Consider the following 26,042-nt stretch of genomic DNA (forward strand, 5'->3'; position numbering starts at 1 on the left):
CATATGTTTGTAGACCCCAAAAAATAGTATGTAAGTTTGTTCATAAGGCCCCAAAACAACTAGATGCCATGAGGAATAATCGTCGGCTCCCTGCTTTTTTTTGCTGTTTAACCCAGCTTAGATAGAGATCCTTAGTCATCCCATGCGCACGCACATGAGAGAGAGAGAGAGAGAGAGAGAGAGAGAGAGAGAGAGAGAGTTTTACGAAAAAGAGAGAGAGAGAGAGAGAGAGAGAGAGAGAGAGAGAGAGAGAGAGAGAGTGTGTGTGTGTGTGTGTGTGTGTGTGTGCACGCGCGCGCGCGCGTGCATGCAGAAGAGAGGTTTTTGCAGGAGTAACTTGAATTAAAATTAGAATATACACAGCATTCATGCAGAATCAGTACCTTTAGATTTCAAGTCTGAGAAGACCAAGGACCTTCACAGAAACTGACAGGGTTAACAAGAGTAACTGGTTGCACTCTTATGCATCCTGCATGGCATTCCAAAATCACCATTCTGCAATAGATCAAGGCTTGTGGAATCTCATTAAAAGATCACCAATCTTGTGCAAACGGTTGGAGTGTTGTGACACCTCCCCATAGTAGATTTTAGGTACCTCACTTCAAAAAACTTGAACAGGACGATTGTAAGGAAAAGGCGAAAGCCTCACCAAGATTTAATGGTGAGCTTGAACTGCCTCTTTTCTTCTCACGTGAAACAGCTGTATACTGCCATGGGTCCTCCAAAATACATCAAGCTCTAGCAAGTTTCACTGCAATGCCAAGTATAGGTTAACACGTGCTAGCCGGACACATTCCATCTTTATACAGAAGACACAAATATCAAATGGCAGCACATGGTGGGACTCTGCATAGATTGGTTAATAGAACCCATGCATGTAAGCAGTATTATAACACATTTGCAATTGCAACACCCCTTCAAAGGTACCCAATGACATGTTAACAGAACCCGTGCTTGCTAACCTGCTTTTATACAGTGCCTGCACACAATTCCTGTCCTCACTGGTGAATATACATGCATGCTTTCACTTGGATTCTGATAACAGATAGGAGTGTCCCATAGCACCTGCCAAGGCCCCTCTAACAGATCCGGCATCTGTAGTTATTTTGAAGTGAACTTTCTTTCACCTTTGTGAGGTTTCAAGCGCACGTAAAAAATTAACAGAATACAAAAGGTTAGCCACCGTAGGTAAGTATTAGAACCAGTAGTCTTTCCATCTTCCACAGAATATCATACGTCCTTTGACTGAGTGCAGTGTGGATACACACAAATGACTGTTGTCTCAATCAAAGCTCCCGTCTTCTGCACCCACCAGCAAAATAATTTGCATCAAATCTTCTCAGCCAATACTGCTGCAAATTTAATTTGGTGACATTCTCCTGACAAAAACATCCTACTCACCTGGATTTAGTTAATGCATGAATCAGCAGGTCAAAATGCCAAATATTATATAGCATTACACCTGCTAATGGCATCCACTATAAATAGGTCAATATAGGCTGTACAATCTCAGCCAAATCCTCTAACTCAAAGCACATTATTTGACAAGTTACATTTGGCCAAAACAAGTGGAAGTTATCCTATCCCCTGACAGATTCTTCACCATCTGTGCCAGAAAGCTGATCGCTTGTGCTATGGTTAGGATGTTGATTGCTCTTCACACTGATGAACAGGTGGAGTCCCTGCATCGTAGTCAGATTCTTCACCATCTGTGCCAGAAAGCTGATCGCTTGTGCTATGCTTAGGATGTTGATTGCTCTTCGCACTAATCAACAGGTGGAGTTCCTGCATCATAGTCCTTGGAAAACTTATGGGCATACTTGATATCTTTATCCATTATTGAGCTTATACAATACAGTTTCTTTGAGAGTATTACCTTATGACTGGCTTTTTTCAGGTACAGCTCTGGATTGGAGAGCAGCAAGAGAAACCACAGTATGTCCAACCCTTCCAACAGAACCCACAACCGTCTAGAAGCACATTGCACCTTTGTCTCACCTTGGAACAACTGGAAAACCTGTATCAAATAATGTTTCAAGTTACCACAAACTTTTAATTCCTGAACTTTCCTGTCAAACCTAGTGCAAATAGAATTTACTCATTGAAAGAGGACTTAGTCAATTAGCTGGCTATCAGTAGCACAATGCAATCCTGTAAGAAACCTCTCAAATGAGCATCGACTGATGAAGCATCATAGAAATGGCTCTTGTTGTCAAGTTGCTTCTCCACAATATATTGAGGTGCAGTTGATCTTCTGTAAACAGGCCCCTTTCAGTTGATAATCCAATATAACTTGTGCTTTAAATATAATATCACATCAAAACCTTCGTACTAAACCTTGTTCTTGCAAACATATCCTCAGCTCGAGCCAAAGTGAGATTCTTAAGGAACAAACAAGGATCTGCTAGATGACATTACTGCTGTTGTTAATTCACCAGATGCAACCCGAATTTGGTGCACCGATCTGCATAAAGATGGCAAACATTTACTAACGACCTACTTTCATTGAGCTGAAAGATGCAGATCGCTGTTAAGTATTTACATGCCTTGTTCCTTGAGCGACAGAAGGACAAGCACTCCACAGACCTCTGTTAAATATTACCATGTTCCTTGACCGCAACCGAAGGGCCAGCACCCCAGTGACAAGCAACCTCACAAACATGAGGTTAAGCTTCTAGCAGCAGAACCTGATTACCTGTGACAAAGCAGGTTTCCCTAGAGAGGCTCCAGAACAATGGATGCCTTGGTGAACACTGAAACAACAAAGGGAGCCTCTTCACCTGGGTGAAGTGTGCTTGGTACAATGGTATAGCCTTTTGGATCTGGGTCCAAAACCATTTCAAAAGCTATTTCCCTGGAATTCACATAATCAGTCCCCCCAACTGACTCGTGTAAGAATATATTGTATTTTGCCCGGTTTCCCTTTGTCTGCAGTATCCTCATCCCAATAAAGTATTTTGATGAGCTGCCACTGGACTGGTAGTTGCCAAAGCCAGAACGTTTGCGTGATGCAAAACGCACTCCCTAAACAGTCAAAAGTTACAATGCAGTAAACAATTTAGAAAAATCCATTTGCAGAGTCTCGTTTTGAAAACAGTAAGTAAAGAACAGTTTGTCATTAAACCTGCGTGAGTGTAATAAAAACATGGGCAGGATGCCGAGAATCAGGACCAATCACCCTCAAGCGGAACTGTGGATTAAGATGCCAGCTGTAATAATCCTGGCAGCCACCAGCAGTGTGGCTACGCCATTGTCCTCTAATGGAATAGCGCATCTCAGGCGGGTAAATTCGGCAAACGTATATAGAACAGAAATGCAGTTGGAAGTCTTCCCATGACATCCAGAAGACCCCATCTTGTGCCTGAAAAATAAGAAGCAGAATAAAGGGACACATCCTCATTGAACCTGCACTGTTTCCAGTTGAAAACTATTCTCAAAGACAAATCAGACAACTTGATATATAAAGTTCAACAGACAGTACAGGAAAAATATAGATATGCAATTGAGACGCTAGCATTTGAGGCATCACACGAATTGGTTTTTTTAAGTCGTCGTGGGGTGGGTATTTTTTGGGGCGCACCAATTATTGCCAAGATTTGATCTTGTCAGATACTACATCGCTGTCAAAAAATTTCATGAAATCTCTCCCCCAAAGGCCTCTATTAGGAAATGCTACAAACCCAAAATAACAATGTCGACCTCTATTGGGAAATACTACAAACCCACAAGAACAATGTAGACCTCTATTAGGAAAGCTCATTTTCAAATTATATATACAGATCTTCATTGCTACCAATTATGCAAACCAAGGTTAAACATCAAACAGCAACTGAGAAAGTTAAATACAGGTATGGACCATACTAGATGACACAAGGCCTTTTCCAAACAACGACTTCCATTTACGGACTTTAAAGTTTGGAGCCTCTTCAAATAGAGATACTCAAGACTTTCTCTAAAGTCATCCAAACAGCTAAGTTTGCAACCTAATACTGAATTTTGGTACTCTCAAACGAGCAGATAGTTCTAGATACATGAGCTACACATGCATCACCTCCAACCTCTATAATACAACCTAGACCCCATTTCCTAGCATGCAACTCAGACAATCTGAACGAGATCATGAAGATGGAAATCATCATCTATATGTAACACATGGCCTAGACACAGGTCACAGCTACCAAACCACTAAGAGGAAGATGGTTTTGAACTGAGAGCATTTTCTCCCTCTGTCCCTTGAGGGTTCTGTGACTCATCCATTTGGACACACACCTTGATCATGAAGTACATGTGCAATCAGTCAGCTTCATACATCCTCACACCAACAGAGGATAGAGACCAATCAAATGGAGGAGATTCTCTCCCCATTAAGGTTCAGATTTCACAGTGGCACCAGCTTGAGATAAAGATTAAGGTGCCCTACATACCATAATGAGATCAAAGGGTGGTGCTTAGACTAGCTGTTCCAAGAGCGTTTGAACCACTATCTAGGGTGAACTTTGACTTTATAGATCAGCACTGCCTAGGACTCTTGTAGAGTTGTCCAAGACATAGAAAGCACCTCTTACAATCTTGAGGGAAACTTCGGGATATAGAGCAGCGAAATTTTGCTTAGTAACTCAGAGTTGCAGCAACATCCAAAGCTTGAAAGCAAATTTCAAATAGGCATGTGGATCCACCACAAGCATGTATCTTGGATGGAGGCACAAAGAGATGCAAATCACAATCCCCATGGCCCACTAGTCCACATCTCTCCTTGAGGCACCAACACTCACATATCACCCAACCTATGCTTTAGCCTGTCATGCTGAAACAATCCAAGAGAGACACCACAATATTAGTCGTTCCCCTTCTTACCTATATAGCTTGTCATACACTACTCCAGATGTCTTCCTTTCTGTACTCTAGAAACATGACAACTCCCTCAACTTAAAACTTCTCTTCTTTTTTGTCTAATAGGCCAAATCTCAATAAGCCAATTTGCACACCCCCACCCCCCCCCCTCTCTCTCTCTCTCTCTCTCTCTCTCTCTCTCTCATTCCTAGACTGCTTGGAGTTCTTGAGTCAAGATTCTAGAGTCCAACCACACCCATTACATCCCCCAATACATGGGAGTAGTATGCAAGTAGTCTCTACACAGTACTAGCTCATCCTCCTCTCCCAAATCAACCAAAGCCTTGCCGAGGGACCTCCACCATCTTTATAGAGAGTAGGGTCTATGATACTAGCCATAGACTCAACAAAGGCATGGCACAGGATCACCATGGATTAGTAGCCGAGCACTTGATTCACCCTAGGGACTTGGTGGCTAGGTTCCTAGCTTACAAGTTTAACAAAGCCATGTGTGAAGGCCTTCTAGAGAGCACAAACACTATTGTGCCTATCCTAAAGTCAAGGGATCCTATTCGACCTAGTAACTATCGAAGTGTTATCATTGGGCATGCATTGGCTAAGTTATATGCCCCCATTCTAGAGCAAGAGTTGAGCAAGTGGGCAAAGATGTGGGGTCACAAAGCACACGGACAAGTTGGTTTAGGACAAGCTTCTCTACATTGGATCACATACTCACACTCAAACCAATTTTTGAAGAGGGAAAAGCTCATGGCCGATGGATTATCGCTGCTTTATGAATTTCCACAAAGCCTTTGACATAGTACCAAGAGACAAGTTGATACACAAACTACATGCTATGGGAGTGCCTTAGGAGCTCAATAAAGGGATTGTGACTTTGTATGGGAGGATTATTGGCAAAGTACGAACACCTGAGGGCCTTTTAACACCTCTGCACTCCACCATTGGGGTGAAGCAGAGATGCCCCCTCTCTCTAACGCTATCCGGCCTATACATTGATGGGATTGTTGATTACGTATCTCACGGAGAAGATAAGGGAGCTCCACTAGCTGCCACTTGGATAGCTCTCGTATTATATGCAAACGACATTGTATTGAGAGTTGATTCTTCAAAAGGACTACATAGACATTTGGGTGCACTATACTCTTAGAGTCTTATGCATTGGACAATGGACTCTCAATGAACCTTCGGAAAACATAGGTGATGCTGTTTGACACTACAACATAGTGGATCATGAGATCAACATCTAAACACATATATGGGCAGCAGAAGTTCAAGTACGTGGATTCCTATACATATCTAGAGTATTATTTGCAAGTCCCACTTTCTCAATGAGAGAAGCAAGAGACACTAGACTAACCTGAGCATACACCACACTAGGTGGCTTGGAGAGGACGTGCTCATAGGTGCAATCTCAAGAACCCTGCACTAAGATGTGGCTCTTTCATCCAACCATACTACCTCCTGCAGTAATCCTGCCATTGCGACGCGACGTTGCCCTTGCCCCCCCCCCCCCCCCCGTCTCGACTGTCGACTGCGCTGGTTCCCTTCCCCCTCCCCGCCCTATGCCCTCTCGCCACACCTCTCCCCTCACGCCAGGCCTACCCTCTAGCTGCCTGCCCTGCGCTCCCCCCCTCCCCCCGGCCCCCGCCCCCACCCCCACCCCCTCGCCAAGCCTACCCTGTGGCCCCGCCCTCTCACGAGGCTTACCCTGGGGCTGCCTCCATGGAAATACCCCAAATTCAATGGCTGGCTAGTCCTCCACCTGAATTCACCTTCAGCCTTGTTGAATCCAAGTCTTGGAGCTTTCAATTTTTGGCACGCTTCCCACGGCTGCTGCTAAACCCTAATTACTACTGTAAATTAGAGTTTATAGCAGAGAAATTTGCAATTTCTCAACCTCCAAGGGCCCAAATGTTGAGATCTTCGGAGCAAGGCTGTGAAATGGCTAGGGGGATGAGAGGGAAAGCTGTAGAGAGAAAATTTAGAGTTTTGTCCCAAAGACTGATTGAAAATTAGTCAAGTGCAGCTGCTGCCCTGCCACAACAGCATGTAGATGCAAAGAATTGAAGAAAATCAGTCATTTACTACTGCTACCCTGCCTCAACAGCCTGTAGATGCTGTCTCCTGCTGTTGATTGGTCTTCTTTTTCCCCTGGCTGCCTCAAAAGATCCTCCAATGGCTGCAAATCAGACCAGCAGCCTCCCCTCTCTCTCCCTTGCAGAGTAAATATATAGAAATGCTTCTCTCTAGCCTCTAAAGACGTTTTTCAGTCTTGCATGGGCATTTTTGACAAGTGGCAACCTTTCCAAATGGTTTTTTCAACATTTTTCATAATTAAATATTAATTTTGCATCTTTAAATACTGAAAATTAATCTAATAATTATTTCGGTGCCTTGAAAAATAATTTGACTGGCCAATAATTAAATTGGCTAGGCAACTTCCATTCCCGAGTGTCTCTCTACCATCTTTGACCATTAGATTGGCGTTAGGTACCATTAAACACCACTTGCCTAGTGTTACCAATTGACACTTATGGCCAAATAGATGACCTAGGCCAACAACTGGCACCAGATACCACCAAGTACCTGTGCGGCATAACTTATAGCAACTTTTGCCTTTGACATTACGTGATTTCTTCGGGTCCTGGGCTCATAAATTTACTTTAACCCCAGTTGCATCTCACATGTGCAACATTTACTTAATCATGTGATTAAAAGTAATCCACATGTTAAGTGAGGTTTCAAAAATACATGTCCCCATGACACAATGCCTAGGTTGCCATGACTTTAAGCATCACGCAACAGATTGTACACGTTTCGGAGCCAAAACGGCTCTGCTAACAGGCCCGCAAGTGGACACTCACGGCTTCATAAGGATCCAGAGACGACAAAGAAGGAGACAGCAAGAGGGCCCACAGCCAGCTTCTCAGACGCAGCCCTGATAACAGGGAGCAGGAGGGCAACTGACGCCCCCTCGACAGAGTACTCCGCACGGCCCCGTCCCCTTGCCCGCCCCACGTGGATGGACTGCAGTCCCCCACAGCCACAACCTGCGCCACAAACTACCCCACCTAAGATCCCACAACCCTCACATCCACCCCCAACCTCCCAAGCACCCTCCACTAACCCTGGCCCACAGCCCCCCCCCCCCCCCCCCCCCCCGCCCCCTTCCCAGGGCCACCAGCCCCCCCAAACACTCGCTACGTACCTCCAACCATCCCACCATCCCTTGATCCTCTTTCCCCCCACCACCACCCCTGCCGAGCAGCCCCCCTGATTTGCGCCCATTTCAAGTGATCCCCCCCTGACCCATCCCCCCTCCTACCACAGGAGGTGATGAGCCACACACGCCCACATTCTCCTCGCACCAGCAATGTTCCCCCTCCCACATAGCCACTAGTTCATTTGCCCCTACCGCTCGTCACACCTTCCCGAGACAGGCACAGTTGTTGCCACAGTAGTTCTTCCGCAGTGGCCCATGGTCCTACCTGAGAGTTACAGAGCGCGAAGAGTTTCCACTACCTCTAGAGGTGGGGATCTTCGTAGTTCATAACTCAAGGAGGGGCAATGTCCATCTACTAGCACCACCAGATGGACCAAACTACGCTTTTTTTCTTCAGTTCTCTCACTCAAGGGATTGGACGACGACACAGATTGAGGAGTTGAAGAGTCAGGTGGCGGACCATATCTCCCAGTGGATGGAAGAAGGACTAGCACTGTTTGCACAGCAATGGCCTGGTTGCATGATGGACATTAACTGGTGGGTTGGTGTTGAGGTCCCATACTTGAGCACTATCTTTCGAGCCCCCCCACAGTGGAGAGCTCGGAGAGATGTGATTGAGTGGCCCCTGGCACAGGCGGCACGTTTCTACCAATGTACAGAGTCACGACTCTCAGCATGGCTGATAGATGCATTGATAGTACCACCTGGAGTATCTATCACCCCTATGGTTCCGCTGAGCGCCACCATGGGGAACTGGAGTTCGTCGTCCAGACCTGCAGGAAAGCGTATTTGCATGCCCCATAGTTTTTCCTGCTCATCAACAACCTCCACACCGAACAGATGCATGTTTGGTCAGTCGCGAGTTTCCCCAAGCTCACTCCCACCCAGGCCCAGCGGGTAGGAAAGGTACTCCCAGGCAGCTCACACACCTATTGGGAGCACGCCATAGGTACCCATAGCAAGAGTGGCGACGTATGCATCTCTCTTGGCCCGAGTCTGACTGCCTATGTACAAGATCACTGGACGATAGTGGCAAGGAGGGTTCTATGGATCAGATTGGATATGGGGGACTTGTGCCTTGGAGTCCTCAATGTCTATACCCCTACGGAGGTTAGGGCACACAGTAGATTCTGGGAGGAGATCGTGGATGGACTCCCAAAGGTGGACTCCTGGATCGTTGGAGAAGACTTCAACAACTTGGAAGCTTTGGAGGACCAAAAGGGTAGAGGCAGAAACTACTAGGGCATGGGTGGGGAGGAGAAGGTGGCATGGGAGGTCTTTCTACTCGCACTAGCAGCACGCGATGCTTGGAGATACCCTGCCTTCCACAAGAGGAAGAGGTAGTTTCAACAGGAGACAGCCTCAACTAGAGGACAACGATATAGGCAGCAGGTCTAGGATCACATTCCGTCCCTCATCACAAAGGAGATGAGACGCTCCCTCCTAGCCTCCTTCACAGAGAAGGAGCTAGAGGAGACGTTCCATATACAAGACGGGCACAAATGCCCGGGAGAGGATGACCTCTCTAAGGCCTTCTTCACTACCTACTGGAAAGTGGTGAAGGACCCCCTATTGATGGCCTTCCAGGAGATCTTCACTTCTGGACAAATGCCACGGAGTCTTTCGGCAGGCCTTATCCGTCTTCCCCCCAAAGGGAGAGACCGATTGTTGCTTTCCTAGTGGAGACGATCACCTTATTGTAAGTGGCCTATAAGGCACCGGCAAAGATGATTGGTAGGCGACTACGCCATGTGCTTCCAGACATCATTTATAAAGCACAAACAAGCTTTGTCCAGGAGAGGGGCATCTTGGACAATGTATTCACCTTCTTTGAGAGCGACAAAGTGGGCTCAGCACACTGAGCAGAAACTGACCGTACTACTCTTGGATTATGAGAAAGCTTATGACAGGGTGGACTAGGACTTCCTAGAGGGCACCATGGTGAGGTTGGGTTTCCCTCAAGCTTGGATTATCGGGATATCCGCACTTTACAAATCGGCCACCAGCAAGGTTCTCATAGGTGGTAGGTGTGGGGAGAAGATTCGGTTGGAGAAATCGGTAAGAGCAGGGCTACCCCTTGGCCCCTTACTTGTTGCTACTCTTTGCAGAGGCAATGTCCCACTTCCTCAGGTCACGTGTGAGTGGATTACACACCTCTGACTTCCAATGAGAGAGGAGATTAAGTTGTTAGACTCAAGGTATGTAGATGATGCAACACTCTACACAGAGAACGATGAGCTGATGCTAGGGATAGTGAGGCTATCTCTTGAGGTGTTCTGTCATACAGCGCGAGCGACAATCAACTAGCGAAAATCGGTTGGTTTCCTCACACACCTGAACTCTAGCATCGAGTGGGGCGTCCACCTGGGATTTAGATGGGTGAGCAGAGGGCAAACCATCTGCTACCTAGGGTTCCAAGCGAGACTCGACATCACTCCCGCCCAGCAGTTCCTTCCAATCCTTGATTCTATTCGAAGGAAGCTGACCTATTGGAGCACGGCTCACCTCTCACTAGCCGACCAAGCCATGGTGGTTAACCAAGTCCTCCTAGCGATGGCTTGGTACATCGCCTCGTGCTGGTGCTTTTCCTGATCTTACGTAGTACAACTTCGCTGCCTAGTGCGGAACTTCCTTTGGTCCGGGTCAGATGGCTCCAGGGACTCCAGGGCCAAGGTGGCATGGCCGACCATGATACGGCATCGATCAGAGGGAGGGCTTGGAATCATAGACCCAGAGTATCAGAGTATGGCCCTCTTGAAAAGACTGTGGACGGCTCTTCGGCACTGTCCTTCCACGTCTTTCACGGATGCAGTGACAGCAACAGGAGTTCCAAAGGTACGGCTGGCAATGAAAGAGGTCAAGAATACCCCACAACTTCTAGAGATTGAGGCGGGCGGGCACTCCTTTAGGCAGCAAGTCATTGTGATTGGGCAACTAGGGCAGTGCCTGTGTTGCCATGACTTTGGGCATCGGGTAGCAGTTTGCACGCGTTTTGGAGACAAGGCGGCTCCGTCGACAGGCCCACAGGTGGACACTGATGGCTTCACAAGAGTCCAGAGATGAGAAAGAGGGAGACGGCAGGGGGGGCACAGCCAGTCATCACACTCCCCGCCCCTAACTTGAAAGCCCCTTGACCACAACTGAGATATGATAGCACAATCTAGGCCATTATTACTACCACAGGAGCTAGCTACCGTGCCAGTTCGATTCAGACACCTTACTCTCTATGTCATAGAGCCTGATGAGAAATACTATAGGATGGCATCCATCTGATACCAGAGTACCATCCCACTGCTTTTATTGTACCTCTTGACGATCAGAGACATTGCTTTCATTACCATTCTTGATGAAGGTATTGAGCATGGACATTGGGTGTCATAGGTCACTATGGCCTTTTGAGCACGTCCCTCCCTCCTCCAAAAGCATGCTTTTTTCTAACTGGGGATTGAGAAAGCAGATCAAGAAGACAAACTGTATACAAGGGGGTGCAATCTATTAACTTTTAGCAGAAGGCATACCCTGGGAAAATACTTAAGTTTGTGTTTCATCCGATCAGTCCATTCTGGAGATAGATCAGACCATGGACCGTTCCATTCAACTTCATTGGCCCAAGGATTTCGTATTTGCACGAGCTTGTGGCCATCCACTTCTTTCACCTGTAAGACATACATTGCAAACAGTTTTAGCAAATGCATAGTAGACCACATTAGCCAATCATAGTATTGAACCACATTAAACGCTATGCACTTACTTGTAGAACAGAATATGCATGGCCTTGCACAATGCCACTACAAGATACATGGGCATCAGAACCTGAGGGACTTCCAGCCCCAAGAAGGAAGCCTTCTTCTTTAAAACTTAACAGCTGTGACCAAAGTCGACCACTAGCAAGGTCAATTTGGGCTTGTGAGCTCCTCATGTCAATCTCTTCTCCTGCCCCACCTGTCAAATCTACGAGGGCATCCTGAACTAGACCACCTTCCAGTGCTTCATAAGACCCATGCAGCTTTGCATATGCCTTCTCAAGGATTGACACCCATAGCTCATTTATTCTCCGGCTAGTAGCAAAGGCTGGTTTCCCTCTGGCTTCACATGGAATCCAATCATCTACGACAACTGGTACCCACTCCCCCTGCCACAAAAAGTCAGTAAGCCAAATCAGACAGGCATTGCCAGTTGCATACATTGCCCCAGCCACAAACCCAGCAACCTGCATAATATGCAACAAGAACTATGAAAACAACCCTCCTGGACTCAGCCATATGAGCAGTTCAAAGATACATTCCACATGGAGCTACCATAAAGTGTCCTATACATGGAAACTTCCTGCATTTTTCCTTTTAAGCTGAACCATAGAATAGTTCCAAACCAGTTACAATTTAATCAGAGCTGCTCTGTTTATAGCCTTAATCAAGGCTACGCACTCACTTTTACTGATCAAAACTATCAAGCATGCAAGCACATATTGAAACAGTACACTGACCTGTCATTGTATAATCCACATAATAGTCACTAGTTTCAGAGCCCCTGCATATAACCCCTTATCAACAACCTACCACATTTCCAATCTCACCAGGATGCTTGTGCTGGTCTAAGCGGCAAAGGACAACTAACTTTCCTGAAGGGCTCTCTTTCATGGAAACAGAACAGGGCCATAAAGCTATGTCTGTAGCAAATTAATATCACCCAATTGTGTAGCTTCTGAAGGAAAGACTACACTCTGGACAAGGATAATTCAACATAAATCTCCATCTACTACTTTTTTTTTTTTAAAAACAGAGGTTGCATGAACCTACAAATGACGACTTCAAAGCAAAAAGACTTAACAACGCTTACCTGAAGGTTACTATAACTGGAGATAGCACTCACAAAAGTAGCAGAAAACAAACTAAAATAGCGTCAAACAGGATAATACCTTGAAATTTTAATCACACAATTTCTTTGAAATTCCCTACACTTTTGCAACAAAGAATGAAAACCTGCAAGCTTAGAATGTGCATGCATAAAACAGTTTGTAATACCCAAAGCAAACCTATTATCTTACATAAAGTACGTATATTAACAAACTGGTAAGCATCCAGGACAACCTGCAAGCTCAGAATATGCATGCTAATAACAGTTAATAATCCCAAAGCATCAACATACACCTTCATAGAATATGAAAGAAGAACTCTAGAGCCTTGTGATGCCTATTTCATATGCACTCGTTTACCAGAGCTCTATAAGAGTTAAGGCCTTAACCCTTGACTACAAAATACAGGGCTAAGTGTCCAGAGTCATATATCTAGTGACACATTAAACACACAACTTCTATAGGTCAGAGGACTGAAAGACAGTGGAATACAGTGTAAATTCAAGCTAATGCCTCTAAATAAATACCCATCAACAAGATTCTGAAAGACTGAAATGATTCAATATCAGATCAGATACACACCTGAATGCAAAAACGAACAGTATAGATGCCTTCATCATTGTACTCTGGAGTGATAATAACCTCAGAGACTCGAGAGGCTTCTGTTAAAACGGCAACTGCACTCAAAAACCAGCAGTCCCCAAGATGCCCCTGTCACACAGCAAACAAGATTTTCTATCATATATTAAGCATACACCAAGAGAAAGGAATCACAAAATCTTTAGAAAGCAAAACTACATTAAATGAGAGGAAGCTTATTGGCAAGTCCAATCTCTTCAAAGTGGGCAGATAATATCCAGCACTTGTTGCAATGCTACTAATAAGTCCAACTGAGGAAACCATTTGAAAGCTAGGGGCAAAATATGAATTCCCCTTTTTAACAGAAAATGTTGAAGTCATTTGACCATGCATGAGGGATAATGGAAAATCCTGGTTAGACAAGGATCTGAGCTCAACTTAACAAGCCAAGAAACATGGGAAGAATGATGCCATATATGCAGCTTTTGAATCAAACTTTACATTATGCCACCCTGAACGAGACAAGACTGATCAGAAGAACTGAGCCATGTAACTTCTCTTTCCAAGAACAGAAATTTCTACCGGAGTCAAAGGTGCCTGCAAGTATTCTTGAGTGGGAAACTTGCTCAACTGCTGGCTAATGATAAGAAAAGAGTCTCTTTTAAAAGCCTCATATCCACTTGGGCTTCATTCTAGGAAGCAAGCTGCTGTCCCAAGTCACAAGAATAGTCTCCCTCTATGCCATGAAAGACTGTTCTAGGGGCTCTGCTCCACAACTCCTCAGCTCTGGAACAATCCCATAGACAGTGCCTCTATATCTGTAACTCTCCACATCTCACACATGCCACCAGGGCCCTGCCATAATTGAGCCATGTAACAACTGCCAAACTCCTATAAGCTGCAAGCCATAGGAAGAGAGAGTCTTCATGCCCTAAAGCTATCATCCAATTTTCCCCAAAGCTCTGCCAACAAAGGAACTGAGATACCCTATCCATGCCACTGAAGGCTGATGGCTTTGCTTTGATCCTTCTTATTTGCATCCCCCTCCCAATTTGGTGGCATACCCAAAGAAGCCTACATTCCACAGTCAGCCAAGGAATGGGTCCATCCAAACCCAGTCTCTTTGATTCCACTGCCCAGTGCCTCCATCCATCAATCAAGTAGGTGGTTGGGTACGGATCAATTGATCATCTCCTTTAACAATGTGTTGTTACTTTGATCCTCTATCTACACCAGCCTGTGAACTCCCTCTGATCGAAGTCCTCTGTCTAAAGCTGAGCGTCATCCGCGCCGTGTTTGCTATCCCGCTCCCCCCCCCCCCCCCCGGGCCTGATCCCTCGTGCCAGCCCGCCTGCCCCCTCCTGTCAGCCAGCCATCGCCTGCTCCCTCCTGTCAGCCAGCCCGCCGCCTGTCGCCTCCTGTCAGCCCAACCTGATCCTACCCGTCCACCTGCTCCTGCCCGTCGCCATTGCCTGCTCCCCCTCGCACGCCCACCTGCACCTAGCCGCCGCCACCCTGCCCGTCGCCTGTTCCTACCCTGCAGCGTCCGCCCCACCTGTTCCTGGCCGCCGCCAACCCGCGCGTCGCCTACTGCAGGGTGCCCCCACCTGAGTGTGGACTATCTCTGTCAAAATCCCCCCCCCCCCCCCCCCGGGTCTGTCCGCCCGTCTGACCACTTCCTCCCGTTTCTCCCGCCTCGGGTAGTAGGACATTCCCTAGCCAGGGCCCAGCTTCGGGACTGGCTTCACTCCACGCTGCGCATCGGCACAGCGCAGATCGTAGAGCCCGTCCTAATGGACCAAGGGATCTTCATGGTCCGGCCCAGTTCGGCGGTTGCACCTAGCGAGTTACTCGCCAGTTCACCATATGCGTCCACGAAGCGGGTCATATACATGGTCCCTTGGTACAACAGCTTTACTGTGGAGGCATTTGCACTCCACAACAGGTTTCTCCGGCACCCGGTCACCCTTCTTTTCCCCGGCCTGGCGATAGAGTATCGCCAATTGGTGGAAGACTTTGGTCGGCTCTTCCACACTATCCTTCCCACATACTTCGCGGATGTAGTGACAGCAACAGGAGTCCCAAAGGTACGGGTGGCAGTGAAAGAGGCCAAGAATAACGCACAGTTCCTAGAGATCGAGGCAGGCCGGCACTCCTTTAGCCAGAAGGACATTGTGACGGGGCAGCCAGGTCACTGCCTGTGCTGCCACGACTTCGAGCATCATGCAGCAAGTTGCACGCATTTCGGAGCCAAGACGGCTCCACCAACAGGCCCGCAGGTGCACACTGATGGCCTTACACAGGTCCAAAGACGACAGAGAGGGAGAAGGCAAGGGGAGCAGCCAGCGTTTCAGAACCAGCCTCGGCATCAGGGAGTCCCCACATCCCCCACAACCACCGCCCTCCACATCCCATGCCCCCCCCCCCCCCGACCCTGGCCCACAACCCCCGACTTCCAGGACCACACCCCGCCCCCCCAACACCCACCATGTACTTCCGTCCATCCCACCATCCCTCGATCATCCTCCCCCCCACCACCTCCTATATCAAGCATCCCCCCTGATCCGCACCTGGTTCAGGCAATCCCCCCGAGACCCACCCCACCTCCCCCCACAGGAGGTGATGAGCCACACACGTCTACATCCTCTTCGCACCAGCAGTCCCCCCCTCCCATACAGCCACTAGCTCATCCACCCCTGCCGCCCGTCACACGTTCCTGAGACAGGCACACCTATTGCCATAGGAGTTCTTCCGCAGTGGCCCATGGTCCTACTTGAGAGTTGCGGAGCGTGGAGAGTTCCCACTACCTCTAGAGGTGGGGCTCTTCATGGTTCGTAAGTCAAGGAGGGGCAAGGTCCATCTTCTAGCACCACCAGATGGACCAAACTACGCTTTTTTTCTTCAGTCCTCTCACTCACGGGAGTGGATGACAACCGAGATAGAGGAAGAGTTGAAGAGTCAGGTGGCGGACCACACCTCCCATTAGATGGGAAAAGAAGGACTAGCATTGTTTGCACAGTAGTGGCCTGGTTGCATGATGGACATTAATTGGTGGGCTGGTGCCGAGGTCCCTAACTTGAGCATTATCTTTCAAGCCCCTCCACAGTGGAGGGCTTCGAGGGATGTGATCGAGTGGCCCCTGCCACAGACGGCCCGTTTCTATCAGTGCACAGTGTCTCGACTCTCCGCATGGCTAATAAATGCATTGATAGTACCACCTGGAACTTCTATCACCCCTATGGTCCTGCCGAGGGCCACCATGAGGGAATGGAGCTCGCCATCCAAACCCGCGGCAAAGTGCACCTGCATGTCTCATAGCTCCTCCTCGTCATTGGCAACCTCCACACCGAACAGACACCTGTTCGGCAAGTCACATGTTTCCCCATGAGCTTACACCTTGCATCCTAGAATGTGAATAGCCTCCACTACAGTAGGGCACGTGGTTCCAGGAAATTGATTGTTCGACAAGAGCTGCAGCTTGCCCTTGCGGGACGGATCGACATCTTACTTCTCCAGGAGCACAAGCTCACACCCACCCAGGCCTAGCGGGTAGGGAAGGTACTCCCACGCAGCTCGCACACTTACTGGGAGCACGCCATAGGTGCCCACGGTAGGAGTGGAGGCGTGTGCAGCTCTATTTGTCGGAGTCTTACCGCTTGTGTTCGAGACCACAGGACGATAGTGGCAGGGACGGTGCTAATGATCAGACTGGATATTGGGGACTCGTGACTTGGAGTCCTCAATTTCTATGCCCCTACGAAGGTTAGGGCATGCAGCAGGTTCTGGGTGGAGATCGCAGAAGGACTCCCAAAGGAGGACTCCTGGATTGTTGGAGGAGACTTCAACAACCTCGAGGCTTTGCAGGACCAGCAAGGCAGAGGGAGAAACTAACAGGGCATGGTCGGGGAGGAGCAGGAGGCATGGGAGGTGTTTCTACTAGCAGTAGGAGCACGCGATGCCTGGAGAGACCCTTCCACAGGAGGAAGAGGTCGTTGGACTTCTCTTGGGGATAAAGGTGGCTAGGTGGTCCTGTTGGAGCGGTTGGACGTGTTTTATGTGGGAGAGTGGGGAGGCTCTCGGGGAGGCCAGATTGGGCAGTTGGCAAGCACCACGTTGTCCGATCATTGCCCGGTTCTCCTGACACTAGATCCCCCAGCATCTGCCCTAGATACACGATCTTCTCGGATCCCTGACTCAATCTATAGGAGGGAGGAGGTGACGAGACAGATAGAGCAGATTTGGACCAAAGAGTGGGGCAGGAGGGGCTAGATCGCAAAGGAGGTTCAAGAGGCCCTAGCTGAGTCGAGCAGAATATACCAAGAAGTAGCTATACAGGCCAGGCAGCAAAGCTGGGAGGAGGAGGGAGCACTCTGGCGGGACCTTGCAACCACGTAGAGATTATTACAGGAGGCACCAGGGCATCGCACTCTCCACGCACAGGAGGTGCGTGCGCCAGCAGCCATTACTGGCCTAGAGGACAGCCGCTCTGAGTTCTCTTTCTGCACCTCAACAGCTTTCTGGGCGCGGAAGGGGGACACAATGTGCATGGAGTTTTTTCCGGTGCACTAGCCTCGCACATCAAGAGAGCAGATACGCAGCCTCCGAGATCAGTATGGGAGGACCCGTTCTAGCCCAGACGAGGTGGTGAAGATTGCCACCGACTACTATAGTCGCCTCTTCCAGCAGGAGACACCCTCAGCTAGAGGACAGCGATGTAGACAGCAGGTCTCGAATAGCATCGCGTCCCTTGTCACAAAGGAGATGGGACACTCCCTCCTAGCCCCCTTCACAGAGAAGGAACCAGAGGAGGCTTTCCATAAACAGGACGGGCAGAAATACTCGGGAGAGGATGGCCTCTCTAAGGCTTTCTTCAATACCTTCTGAAAAGTGGTGAAGGACCCCCTACAGTTGGCCTTTCAGGAGATTTTCACTTTAGGACAGATGCCAAGGAGTCTTTCGGCAAGCCTTATCAGTCTTCTCCCCAAAGGGGGAGACCGGTTGGAGCTTTCCCAGTGGAGACTGATCACCTTACTGTCAGTGGTCTATAAGGCATTAGCAAAGATTATTGCTAAGCGACTATGCCCCTTGCTTCCAGACATCATCCATGACACACATACAGGCTTTGTCCAGGATAGGAGCATCCTCGACAATGTATTCACCTTCATTGAGGCGACAGAGTGGGCCCAGTAAAGTGGGCAAAGACTGGCCATACTACTCTTGGATTTTGATGACAGGGTGGACTGGGATTTCCTAGAGGGCACCATGGTGAGGTTGGGTTTCCTCCACGCTTGGATTTCCGGGGTCTGCACACTTTACAGATCGGCCACCAGCAGGGTTCTCATAGGAGGGAGGCGAGGGTAGGAGTTTTGGCTGGAGAGATCGGTCCGACAAGGCTGCCCCTTGCCCCACACATATTCCTTCTCTTTGCAGAGGTGATGTCTCACTTCCTTAGGTCACGTGTGAGGGGTTTACGTGGCCTCCGACTTCCAGTAACAGAGGAGATCGAGTTATTAGACTCAAGAGTATGCAGATGATACAGTGCTCTACATAGAGGACGACGAGTTGATGCTAGAGAGAGTGAGGTTGGCTCTTGAGGTGTTCTGTTCTACAGCGGGAGCGAAAATCAACTGGCGAAAGTCGATTGGTTTCCTCACAGACCCGGACTCTAGCACGGAGTGGAGCATCCACCTGGGATTTAGATGCGTGAGCAGAGGACAGACCGGCTGGTACCTAGAGTTCCAGGTGGGACTCGACATCACTCCCGCCCACCTGTTTCTTCCAGCCCTCGTTTCTATTCGGAGGAAGCTCATCTACTTGAGCACAGCTCGCCTCTCACTAGCCGCCGAGCCCTGGTAGTTAACTAGGTCCTCCTAGCGACGGCCTGGTACATCGCCTCGTGTTGGTGCTTCTCCTCCTCCTGCGTAATGCAGCTTGGCCGCCTAGTGCAGAATTCCCTTTGGTCCGGGTCAGACGGCTCCAGGGATTCCAGGGCCAAGGTGGCGTGGGCAACCATTATACGACATCGGTGAGAGGGAGGGCTTGGGATCATAAACTCAGAGTATCATAGTATGGCCCTCCTGGGCAAGATAGTTGTCCGCGGCCTCACACCGAGAGGGCAGACCTAGAAAGTCCTATTGCACGAGGGTCTGTAGGACTATAGACCGAGACTTAGTGGTGAGTGGAGGCTGTCCCTTAGATGGATCTTCACATTGGCCTAGATCACCCCTTCAAAATCACCCTTCCTACGCAGCTTGCTCCGTCTGTGGCAGGGCCTCCATAAGGCCCTTATCCAGAGCCCCCCGGGCTGCCAGGAGGAGATAGACCGTCAGCCGGTGATTTGGAACCCCCAGGCCAGGGACCGGGAAGAGGCATAGATTGGCAAGTGCCCCCACATCTAGTGGGCTGGTTGGGAGGCTAGCCCAGCTCGTATCATTAGGACATGGCAGGAGGTGTACAGGATGGCAGATGAGGAGGTGCTGAAGCAAGCATCAGGCTGCCAACGATGAGTGGAGCTGAGGAGAAGGGAGATAGACGCAGCGATACCTCAGGAGTGGCTTGCTCCCCCAATCCGAGAGCCGATAGAGCCCGGGGAGGTATGGGCCACTAGGTTTTCACCAGCATGCATCCCCCTAAAGGTGGTAGGAAGAGTGGGTGGCGCTCCACCTAGTAACACCGCCAAGATTGGCAGACGCGTATTGATGCAGGAGAACATAGATTGGGCGCCGTCACGTAGCAGGCACTGGGCAGAGCACAACATCACGGAGTTGTTCTGACGGACCTTTTGCCCCCACCTATGGGACAGCTCGAGGCCGAGGAGGGTACCGTACTTTTTATGGCTGGTGGCACATGGAGGCTTGGCGGTGGGAAGCTGGCTTGCCCAGATGCAAAAGGTGGGAGTTTGTAAGTGCTGCACACAGCAGTCGATGGAAATCCCAAAGCACTAGCTTTGGTCGTGTGAGACGGCATAGCTCGTGTGGAGAGGTGTATGCCGCATCTTGTACCGCATAGCACCCAATCTTGGATGTATCTCTTGGGGTGCTTTCTGTTGGCAGGCGGTCAGCCAAGGCCGTCACCTTCTATATGAGGCCGGGATGTTGGACACGATATTCATTATCGAGGCAGGGCCATACACAATGGTCGGTTTGAATGCTCTACCCATCCACCAGGTACTGGAGCCCACAGCAAACTGCTCTGAGGTATGGGAAATCATAGGGAGTCTTACTGGTTGGCATATCTGGAAGGCGCGATGTCAAGTGGCTTTCGACGGAGAGACTTTCAGTACAGGCGACCCTAACGGAGCTCTGGACCTCCACCATCCACTCCCTTCGAGGCCGATGGGATCAGGTGTAGGGTGAGTCCAGGACTCGTCAGGAGCTCCGAGGTCATTTCATGCACACTTGGGGGGGCCAAGACCTGTTCTTCGTGATACAGGTAGGCAGCCCCAGATGGCAATACACCCCCCCCTCCCCCATGGCTTCTTCCCCCTATCCCCCCAGACCGCCTTGAGAGGCTTGTATATATGATGTATCTGTGACTTTCACAAGCTCCAGCTTGGTCTGTTGAGCATGAGCACTTCTTTGTATTCAGGTTTTTTTTTGAAGTAATATAATTAGCCACACTTTATTTGCAAAAAAAAGCTAAGTGTCATCCATGGTTGTCACGTACGAAAAGTATGAGACTGTATGGTACAATGAAAAATTAAAACCTAATTCTTTTTGACAAAATAAGGTAGAGAAATTGTTTGAATCACAAATAATCTAACCCCATGGGAGAATCATATTAGTGTAACCTACGTCTCTAGTCTTGATTCCCTGAAAAGTCCAATGAATGCTAGGTGGGGTCTCGGGAGAACCCAAGTGAAATCCTCATGAGGTCTCCAGTCCAGCTCTCTAGGGTTGTATACAAAAATCATAAGACCTGTGCCAATCGATGAGTGCGCCTGGCACCAAAAGCTCTACTGAAGATCTACATTGCTGCAACAAAGGTCCTAAATTTACCCCCATCCCAAGAGAAAATATTGCCTCCTCTCCTCTTCAACTATTGTCTGTGTTAACTTATGAAGGTCAGATGAAACAATCTCTACGCTCTTTGGTGGCGGCTGCAAATCTGACCTTGAAACTCTTTCCCAGGTCTCAAGTTTTGATTTCCTGAAAAGTCCAATGAATGCTAGGTTATGTCCCATGAGAACCTAAGTGAAATCCTCATGAGGTCTCCGGTCCAGCTCTCTAGAGTCGTATGCAAAAACCATAAGACCTGTGCCAATTGATGAGTGCACCAAAAGCTCTACTGAAGATCTCCGTTGCTGTAACAAAGGTCCTAAGTTTGCTCTCATCCCCAAATGCTAAGCTTCTAAAGAAATCCTGCCTAAGTGAGAAGGATAGTATCCAACAAAAAGGGGGCTAATCTAAGACTATTTGCCTTTCATGAGCAATTCCAAGCAAAGTGATAAGTCGCCCTACTAAGTAATCTCCGATCTTCCCCCGGTACCCTTGGGAATGAGATGGATCCATCCCTAGATAGTCCCTCTAGCACGTCTTCAAATGCCAAGATCTCCTAAAATGTTGTGATAAGGCATACATCGATAAGATCCCAATAGCTCAAGAGAAAAGACTTGTCTAATCCAACCTCTACAGGGCACTTCTGTAAGGGCAAAGCCATCAAATGCCTGTTCATTATGTCAATCACCACCCTCTTTGTGGTTTGCAAACCAACTCTTTGTTCTAACTTCTTCTCAAAACCAGGAGGGCATGATCATGTATCCCAACAATGGTTTTAGCCACCTGCCCGAGCTCCTGTTGGCCCCTTGCTATAAATACATCAGCTCTCCTCAATCTCCTTCCAGTATCATGTGTCTGGGTCTTGTGGTGCAGAGGAAGTCCCTACTATCTATGTCTCCAAATTGAGTCTCGAAAGCAGCTCTCACATCAAATCTGTACTCTAATCTAGCTTCGGTCATGGCATCTATCTTGGCTCTGGCACTATGCACCCTCTCAGCAACCATCTGCAGCCAGGATGTTTCTCCTCCCTGTTGAGTGCAGCTAGTGATGCTCTAGTAGTCCTGTCCCTCTCTAGAAGGCCCTTACTCCTCCTGGCCTCCTCTCTAAAGAAGGACCTGATTTCTTGGAGGCTCTCATCCAACTCTAAATCTGCATGTCCAACTGCGAGTGATCTAGACTCTAGACCCTGAATTTGTGCCACTAACTCTCTAAGATCCTTGTCGTGGAACAAGTAACCTGGAAAACTTGACATTAAAGTGAGATCCTCTGACTCTCTCAAAAGAAACTAGCTGAACTGGTGTATAGTCTGAGAAAGGAGTGCCAAGCAAAGGTCTCTAAAAGGGGGTGGGCTGCTTCCTGCAGCTATTGAGGTAGGACAGACGTTTGATTTCTATGCATGGGCTTGATTTAGCAAAAGAATTACTGCTAGAGGCCCACTGCAAAATTTGCAAGCTTATGGATAAAATTAGCACGTCATTTAGCCATTCCTAAAGAATGTCATTTTTGGAAAAGATTTTTTAAAGAGGCTGTGCTGCTTCCGCCACCTATTAAGTGGGCCTAGCCTGCAATTTTTTTATAGCCATATCTAGCAAGTTCTTAACCACCCCAAACAATGAAAGCACTATTATAGTCTGAGTGCTGTCATCTGTGTTTTTTTGGCGGTGCAAGCTTACACTGAGAACTTTAACTTGGAGAAGAAAAACACTTTGTCTCTGCTCAAACTTTAGCATCCTTTTTCTGTTGAAAAGGCTTACATTCCGGGTCAAGCACAAGCAATTCTGTTGTCTCAAGGTTTAAGGTTTTCCCCACGGGTTGGTTTGAGCTTGCACATTTCCCTTGAATTGAACTTCTGAGCCCTTAATGCCTGATTTTCACTCTGCTTCAGGATTATGTATGTTCTAAAACTAGCTAGTAGTGTTACACTTAGAATTTTTTAAATTTCAAAAACAGTTTGGAAACAATAAATAAGTCTACCTTCTTATGACATCCCAGCACAACATGGCATTCTCTTGTTCTCACCATCCTTGGAATCTTCTGAAAGTATTAACATAGCCTGTAACTACGAAAAGTAGACATGCATACACAAGCATGCACGCGTGTATTTGGCTGCAGAATTGTGCAGATATGAATGTGTATGTGAAATTATAAGCTCATAGGGGTGTATTTGTGCTTGTCTCATTCCGGCCATCTGGTTATAAATTATAGCTTGTTTTGTGGAACAGCTAACGAACAGACAAACAAATCAGGCACAGATACATTTCTACTCAGAATGCAATTTATAGGTGAGCAGGAATCAAATATGAATTGTGCATTTCTGAGACATACTTCAATAAATCCAGGTAATAGAGGAAGGTACAGAGGTCATAAATACCTGGCAGACATCAGAGGCATTTGCATTCCCTGCAAACAGACATGGTGCACTGCCAATGCCTGTTTCACGCAAAAGTTCTTTGGGTCGCATCCATTCTCTGACAACCTGAATCACAAGAAATACAACTACTTTATTACCAACCAGAATTTTAAAACAGAATACTCATGAGAAATAGCTGCACTGAAACTTGGAGCCATGCAATGCAATTGTGTCTGATAATTTAGTTCAGGGACAGGCATACCATTCGGGTAATGCTACTTAGGGCATTTACTAGATAAACAGCTTACTCCTTGCAAGTAGACAATCTTCACAACTCTGACATGAGCTTTAACAAGATCAGTTCTTGCCTGCAGCTTTAATGATGGATCTGCTGGATCAACAAATAATGATTGACTGGATGGTGGGAACTCTTGGTCAGTAAAGTGAGTCTCTCCTCTTGAAGCAAGGTCCTCCTTAACTGCCAGCTCCACCAGCCGCATACGATGGATCACCTCTTCATTTGTCTCCACCTTTTGCCTCCTCAAGTTGCGACTAGCATGATCCATTTCAATCACAATATCCTTTTCAAACTTCCGTTTTCTTCCACTTGGAAACTGCTCTTCCCAAAGTGCTTCTTCTCGGACATACAGGTCCATATCCTGAGGATCATTACCAGATTCTTCCTCCTGTAAACGCAGCAAAGAGAACAGTATAAAGACAGGTGGCAAGACGTACGCTTACAAAAGACAAATGCATACCAAAATTGTAGATTGAATATTTACCCTTGATGGTGATTCTTCACATTCCCAATCGTCATCCAGACTCTCTTCTGCATTATTTTCATCTATACTCGTACTTTTATGTACTAATTTGACCTCGTCTCCAGATAGGCACCGGCCCCAAAGGAAAACATCCATGATCTGCATACGTGGCTCTCCACCTTCACTATCAGAACGTCCAAATGCGTCCAAATCCATTGGCGGCTTAGCTCCAACCCAGACCTCTGTTCCAGGAGGCCATACTCCAGCCTGGGCTGGAAGAGAAAGGCCAGTCTGCAACTCATCTAGCCGACCATCAAGATAGGCCAGTGCTTCTCCTACCTCTGCATCTAATGTCAATGTAACTGTATGCCACCTACACAGGTTTTATGACTAGTTTCAGAAGCTTGTTAGGAGTAACAAATCTCATGACTTTACAAATGAAACAAATGTGCTTACTCTACAGAACACAACATGCGTATCACAGAGACCTTCCATATTTGCTTTGCAAGAGCTATCTTTCCACAGAGCTGGTTCAGTTTCTAACAAAGTAGTATGGAGTTTCAAAGTAAGCTCCAGTTTGATGCTACCCTCCCACTTACCCATGCATACTCTATTGTGAATTGTGCTACTACCCAGATAAGGGCAGGTTGAAGTTGATATCCACCTTATATACAGGTTAACTTTAAGATCCTTCAAGTAGAAGGAGACTAAAGTACTTCCTCAAAACAACAATACAATGCCTATTAAATCCCGGGAATGATCCTCAAATGCCAACAGATTCCAGCATATAGACAAAGCAGTCACTTTACCTGTTCACACAAGACCATTCAATCACCCGAAAAACTCTAGCATTCACCACCTGACCTAAAATACAGATTGTATAAACCTTCCCATCTATTAACAGTCTTGATCATACCATAGGCTGCTGTGTATGCTATCTTTTTGTGCAAAAATTGCAGTTTTCAGCCGCACTAACGAAATGTTTGTACCATTGAAAAGGTACACATATGCAAAAACTGGGCACAAACCTTCCATCTGCAAGATTTTGAGTACCGATATTCCAACACTTGGTGATCATTGTTTGTTTGTCGCCCTTCATGACCAACCGTAAACCAATTTGTCCACCATCAAAAGCCAAATCTGAACCAGAAATGAAGATCTCTAGACAGAAGTGATTCTGAGCTTCTGTGCCAAGCAGACAAACAGGTCCAGATCCTACTTCCATCAGAACTGCTGCAGAGAAAGTGACTTTTGCAATCCCACAAAGAGATGGATCCATAAGCCCACATGTTCTCCCTTCATTTTGTGGCTCCGCATCTAGAATGCACACTGCTCCATCCACCCCAACCTTCACAAAATAGTGATGCTGTCAACTAGAAAATAATGGTGAGCCAAGAGGCCACATTCATGGATGGCTAATCACCTTCAT

The 26,042-nt window shown here is 47.6% G+C and overlaps 1 protein-coding gene across 8 annotated transcripts in view; it reads right to left on the reverse strand.

Moving 5' to 3' along the window:
* Positions 1-212: 212 nt before the first annotated feature.
* DEK1 (calpain-type cysteine protease family) overlaps positions 213-26,042 on the reverse strand; it is a 114,884-nt gene continuing 89,054 nt past the window's right edge. For 3 of the 8 annotated variants that reach the window (XM_087694955.1, XM_087694956.1, XM_087694953.1), the window contains 15 exons: positions 25,642-25,961; positions 24,635-24,986; positions 24,161-24,538; positions 23,874-23,978; positions 13,509-13,637; positions 11,826-12,206; positions 11,593-11,730; positions 3,125-3,361; positions 2,547-3,024; positions 2,338-2,464; positions 2,163-2,254; positions 1,877-2,017; positions 1,402-1,785; positions 963-1,302; positions 213-751 (listed from right to left, as the gene is read on the reverse strand). In XM_087694955.1, coding sequence (XP_087551081.1) covers positions 2,716-3,024; positions 3,125-3,361; positions 11,593-11,730; positions 11,826-12,206; positions 13,509-13,637; positions 23,874-23,978; positions 24,161-24,538; positions 24,635-24,986; positions 25,642-25,961 — 2,349 coding nt within the window. In that variant the 3' untranslated portion in view covers positions 213-751; positions 963-1,302; positions 1,402-1,785; ... (2 more) ...; positions 2,338-2,464; positions 2,547-2,715. Of the gene's footprint in view, positions 752-962; positions 1,303-1,401; positions 1,799-1,876; positions 2,018-2,126; positions 2,255-2,337; positions 2,465-2,546; positions 3,025-3,124; positions 3,362-11,592; positions 11,731-11,825; positions 12,207-13,508; positions 13,638-23,873; positions 23,979-24,160; positions 24,539-24,634; positions 24,987-25,641; positions 25,962-26,042 lie in introns of all 8 variants that reach the window. The other 5 variants (XM_087694959.1, XM_087694960.1, XM_087694957.1 and 2 more) reach the window with 5 other exon arrangements.

The sequence above is a fragment of the Lygodium microphyllum genome, chromosome 15 (assembly GCF_053477565.2).
Source record: "Lygodium microphyllum isolate KBCC chromosome 15, Lygodium_microphyllum_v1.1.10, whole genome shotgun sequence".
NCBI classification, from domain to species: domain Eukaryota; kingdom Viridiplantae; phylum Streptophyta; class Polypodiopsida; order Schizaeales; family Lygodiaceae; genus Lygodium; species Lygodium microphyllum.